This window comes from Saccostrea echinata, unplaced genomic scaffold (genome assembly GCF_033153115.1).
Source record: "Saccostrea echinata isolate AGI-Se365-2 ecotype Australia unplaced genomic scaffold, CSIRO_AGI_Sech_v1 ptg000054l, whole genome shotgun sequence".
Taxonomy (NCBI): domain Eukaryota; kingdom Metazoa; phylum Mollusca; class Bivalvia; order Ostreida; family Ostreidae; genus Saccostrea; species Saccostrea echinata.
The window spans coordinates 52,406,295-52,412,417 of NW_026889803.1; the positions used below are offsets into that span (position 1 = coordinate 52,406,295).

Here is a 6,123-nt window from a genome sequence, read left to right on the forward strand (position 1 = left end):
CATTCAGTTTGACAAACACGCTATTGCTCACGAACTTTATGGGCAACCCTCATATACTCTAATTATTAAAAAAAAATCTATAAAAGTACATCATGAAATGTTGCTAAGCTGATATGAAAGATTAGTAGACAGTCAATTAACAGGACAAAAGTATTGATTAAAATTTGAAAGAAAAGAGACTAAATTAACAACAAAATATTTTTACAATACTGATTTAATTATCAGTATTTTTCACTGATTTTTTTAACATTAAAAACCCCCCAAGTACGTTGGGCACCATTGTCACATCAAGTAGTAAATAGTTGAAATAATAACAACACAACACGGCTGCGTGGTTCGAGATATATTCAACTTTTATGGAATTTAAAACAATATATGAAGAAAGGGTGACCTGAAATATAATAACAAGTAATATAATAAACATCTCCTCAGCTCGCTCGCAGTTTTACGCTGATCATTTAAATTTATAAATTTGGATAATTTAGAAATTGCTTGATTTAAATAAAATGATAGAATAGATAATGAGTAATACTTGAATTTCAAGAAATAATTTTCTTTAAATATATTTGTGTTTGGGAGAGAGAACCATTTCTCTCCCCAAAGTCCAAGGCTGGAGTGCGGGAGAAATAGTACTGGTGCGAATGCGTAAGGGACAGAGAGAAAAAAAAACACTTTTATTCGCACTGACCACATACCGGTATAAATTAATGAATAAATAAGTAAGTGAATGAACGCAGTATATTCCGTAGTGACAACAGAATTCACTGGTCACTTTATTTTATATAATGCCTTAGGAAAATATATGAAAATGATATGAATGATAATAAGTAATAATGATAAATTAATTATAAATCACCCTGTGACATAATATATTTTCTTTAATTCTTCAATAAAAAAATCAACTATCAGTTTATCAGTATTTTTCGCTGATTTTTTTTTAAGTTAAAGAAGTTTCCAATGTATTCTCTTTTATTTGAATCAAGAAGATCTATTTTTATATATTACTCATGGCCCTTGTTGCTTCTTGATTTTCATTTCCACTCTGGACAGCGATGAGTAGTAACCAGTTATGTGATTCCAGTTAATGCCTTTACCGAAGGATGTGTTCCCATAATGCCCGTTAAGATTTGAGTTGTGACACCCAGCGTACCACCAAGCCCCGTAGAATGCGATTGCGCAGTTCGGGTTGCCATAGCTTCCGCTATTACCGTCGTTATCTCGATCACGTGTTGTAAATGGTTGTCCTTTATGCCAGCTCAGAGCGTTACCTGCAAGTCAAAATAATATGAGTAGTATGTGTTTCATTAGCTGTTTGTTCTTCATAATTTGTTCTTTATAATTTCCTTGTCTGGATCACAGGTGCTTGTGGACAGGACCCCCCTCCCCCCAAATATACACCCTGGGTTCATGGATATTTTTTAGTCTTTTTCCATAAATTAATCTTCTAGTACACATTTACAATGTATTCCATATGAGAAATCCAAAAAATAACGTAGAATTAACGTTTCATTAAAAAACGATAAAACATGAATTAGTATTATTCAGAATGAATACATGTAATCAGAAAAGGTAATCACAAGTCTTTGAAGAAAGAATATTTAATTAACGATTCATATTTGTGGAAATATAATATTTTTTGGACTTGTGGATTATCAGGATGGAACTATCTTCAGTCTATTTTCTAGATCTATTGATTAGACAAATAAATTTGTTGAAATCTGAGTACGAGAAGCACTCAGGCTTAATGAAAGGGAAGTTTCAGAAACTGGTTGCAATGAAAATGAGAATTCTTTAAAAAGTTACTTTTGAAAATTTGACAAGCAGTGAAATGTTGATAGGCATTTTTTACGTTTAAGTGTACCTGTATTTCCTTCTAGAAAGTTGGCGTAATTCATACGGTAATAGTCAGACTCAGATGATATTGTAAAATCTGAATACATTGCATAATAGACTTGGGAGTTGTATTCCATATCTATTCGTAGGACGTATTCACCCTGAGATGTGAGAGTATGGATGTTGTCTAGCCCTGCAAGTATCACAGTATCTGATGATATAAACAGAAATTGTAAAGTCAAGTAGGTGTAATTAAGCAATAGAAATAGAAAAACAAACAACGCACACAACGTATACTGTGGTTTCATCAATTTTCGTTGGCATCAATTTTCGTGTATTTTGTAAAACAGACGTTTTCGAGGATACATAATTTCGTGGAAAAAATAATGCCTATACAAATGAGTAACATATTTCCTAAGTTGATGAACATTTAATTTCGTCGATCTGCTTAACAACGAAATCCTCGAAAATTGGTGCTCAACGAATATTGATGAAACCACAGTATATATGAACCATAATAAAGAAACAATGAATTCCATATATACACTTGTTATTAGTCTTTTTGGGATTTTTTTTTAAATTCAGGTATGGTTGAACCTTGTTAATTATATTCTTTGATGGCAAATAAACACGTGTAAGGAATTTGGTATTATTCTGAAGAAAAAAAATCTGGCTTGCATATAGAACCAACAGTTTCTACTCAGAATTTTATGCAACTTTCTTTTCTATCTGAATTTCAAACTGAATTTTACATTTTTGCACTACTTCACAAAGGAATGGTTGGTTCTCCGGAGAGCTTGAATTACTTATGATGGAAAATAAATGCAAACATTCTAGTTTTGTGATCATTCATCATTAAACTTTTGAAAAAATCATTCAGAATCTTTAAGTCGAAGTTTATGAAATTGAAATTAAGTTTTGCTACGGATCAAACAATATCTAACATTTTCTCCCGACAGTTTATTTGAGTTTCAAAAAGAATTTTACAACTAACTCGAGAACACAGAGGAATAGTTGGGTCTCTGAAGAGCTTTGAATTTTACTTATAAATAAATAATAATGTGGATGAACATTTTTATGCCCCCGTTTTCGAAGATTCGAGGCATATAGTTTTTGCCCTGTCCGTCCGTCTGTCTGTCTCTTTGCCTGTTTGTCCGCAAAAACTTTAACATTGGCCATAACTTTTGACAGTTGGTGCTGGGGCTTTCATATTTCACATGTGTATTTATCGTGACAAGACCTTTCCATGGGTGTAAATATTCTTGACTTTTTGACCTTTCCCTTAGAGTTTGACCCACTTTCAAAAACTTTAACCTTGGCTATAACTTTTCAACAAATAACACTAGGGCTTTCAAATTTCACAGGTATATTCCTTGTGACAAGAACTTCCTTTGGACACCAAAAGTTTGACCTTGACTTTGAAGTTTGACCAATTATTGGAAAAACTTTAACCTTCGCCATAACATTTGATCAGTTGATGCTAGGGCTTTTATATTTTGCATGCATGTATTTCTTATGACAAGGTCTTCCCATGCGTACCAATAATTTTGACCTTGACCTTCACGCTTGACCTACCTTTGAAAAACTTTAACCTTGGTCATTACTTTTCCATGTTTGGTGCTCGGGCTTTTACATTTCATAGGTATATTCCTTGAGACAAGACTTTTCTTTAGATAACAACATTTTTGATTCCTTGGCCTTGACCAGACGGACGGTCGGACGGACAGGAAAAAAACTATATGTCCCCGAATCTTCGATTACGGGGGCATAAAAAATTTCATTAACTTACTAAAATTTCTGCGATCAGGTTTTACAATTCTTAATGTAAGTTTTAATGGAAATTCAAAACTCCACAATATAATTGTAGAAAGTAAAGAATTACCTAACCAGAATTCCCCACTAGGGCTACCGAACCCGACCTTATAATCACTCCAGTCACGGTAGAAACTGACAGAGCCATCCAGTCTACGTTGAATAACCTGAAGTATATCATACACGCATGTTGAAGTTATGCCAAAGATTTCAGCCACACCCCAAACCTTTGTGGAACAATATTCTCAATAACTATAATTTTTAGTTTTGAATTAGAGATACTCTTTTTATTAAATCTTACAATCCATCTTCCCCCATCTGTATCCATATCGCACCGTACAGGAACAATTCCGTCACCTATCTTCAGATTGTATTGTCCTGTGACATCACCATGCATAAGCGAAACATCGTTGCAATCTGTTTTGGGGAAAGCATATATTTACATCATCATGAAAAATGGCAATGTGATACTCCGCTTTACGGTACCCTTGTTAATCGTTGTGTATTTATTTATATAAAGGTGAACTATGAACCAGATCAGCATTGTGGCCAATGGGCCTGTTTATTAATTTTTTCTCCAGGTATGTTCTCAAGTTGTATGTAATTAAGGACATTAAAGATTTCTCTTATTTTCCTCATGAACAGAGTCAAATGAGAATGTAGATGCATATGCATTATATGGTACAAATTTTAGTTCACCTCTGCAAGTCGAGATGAGCTTACGCTATACCCCCGGCGTCCATTCCAAAGTAATTACAAGTCCTGTCTGCACGAAATTTGTATGGATTATACATCTACATGTAGGTATATACACAATTAGACTTGCTTTGGAAGCTGGATCTGACCTATATTTTTCAGATTATTGACCAAGTTAAATTTTTTTGGATTTTGAAGCAGTTTCATTTCCCAGTAACTATAAAACCTATGATAAAACCTATGATGGCTTCAAACTTGCTTGGATGAAGCATCTTCGGATGCACAATACCAGACTTGCTTTGGATGCTGAATATGATCTACATGTACATTTTCCGGATGATTGAACAGGATAAACATTTTGGAGCAGGTCCATTCTTACATATTATCCCTATGGTGCTTGAACTTGCATGGATTATGCATCTAGGTATGCTCTCTACAAGACTGCCACTAACCTACATGTACATATACATGAAATATGGAGATAACGAACAGTATTCAAGCTCAAAGTCCATTAAAACAATACAAATCGGGACCAGAGCAAACATGGGCCTCCAAAACATCAGAGGTGAATCAGGTGCCATGGAGGAGTGAGCCGACCGGTCACACCCGCCGTGTGCTCCTGGTCATGATTGGGAAATAGCGGAAAATACATCGACAATTCAGTGTGTAAATAATGGCCTAAAAATTAGTTTGAAAAACGTCAGTCAGCAAATGACTAAATGATAGATTGTATTTGCTGACAAGGCCATTACATATACCGACCATAGAACTTACGAAATGATGACTTTAAACGACACTGTTGATATTCTTGTTTCATCAACTTGTTTGTCAATAACTTACCTCGTTTTAGAAATTGTTCATACGTAGAGCATGCTCTTGCGTATCGAATCAACTGAGAGACATAAACCCCATATGCAGGTGATAAGGGGCATTTTGCTACATAAGTAAGGGAAGTTGACGATTGAAAAGTTGAAGTCATCACGTTTATCATAAAGCTTTGTTGTTAGGTTACCATTAACGTCTTTTTCTAGTAAAATATCTAAATATGAATCAAATGTGTCAGAATCTGTGGTATCTTTTATTTCAAGCTCACTGGGATATATCGAATCGACATATGAATGAAAGTAACTATTGTTAATTGATAATACGTCGTCGATATATCGAAATGTCGAGGTGAAGACCACAGCAAGTGTTTTCTTCTCATATAGAACTTTTTGAAAAAATTCTGTTTCATATGAATACAAAAATAGATCTGCTAATAAGGGGGCGCAATTATTACCCATGGGTATTCCAACAGATTGTTGGAAGAGCTATCTCCAAAAACTACATGATATTGTCAATCAGAAACTCAAGCATCTTTTTAAAATCAACTTCAGAGTACTTGTGTTTACAGTCAGAGTGCTTTTTAACAAAATAATTTTGTAAATGACCAGTGACAAGCTAAGTATATATACGAGTTCCATTTTTATTGAAAAAGCAGCTGTCTATGATGTCAAAAACACTGGACTTCAATTTATCGTGGGGAATGGTTGTATAAAGTGTTGAAAAGTCGTACGTTTTGATGCTATTGATTTTAGTAAAATTTTGTGATTTCAAACTTTCACAAAGTTCTTTCGAGTTTTCATCAAAAGGACTATTTGACCATCTACCAGTCTAAATTGGGAAGTTCTAAATTTTATTTGTATTTTTCTAAATTTACTTGGTAAATACTAGTACTCAAATATTTCTCACGTCCAAAATCATTCCTAAAAATTTTGTAAATTGTAACAAGAGGTTAAAATT

The 6,123-nt window shown here is 33.9% G+C and overlaps 1 protein-coding gene across 1 annotated transcript; it reads right to left on the reverse strand.

Annotated features, from left to right (window-relative positions):
• Positions 1–1,005: 1,005 nt before the first annotated feature.
• Positions 1,006–4,065, reverse strand: LOC133205006 (ficolin-2-like). The gene is made up of 4 exons (XM_061340747.1): positions 3,947–4,065; positions 3,716–3,812; positions 1,862–2,026; positions 1,006–1,268 (listed from the first exon to the last, which is right to left on the reverse strand). Exons 1-4 carry the CDS (start codon positions 4,040–4,042, stop codon positions 1,006–1,008), a joined length of 621 nt encoding a protein of 206 aa, XP_061196731.1. The 5' UTR covers positions 4,043–4,065.
• Positions 4,066–6,123: the final 2,058 nt, after the last annotated feature.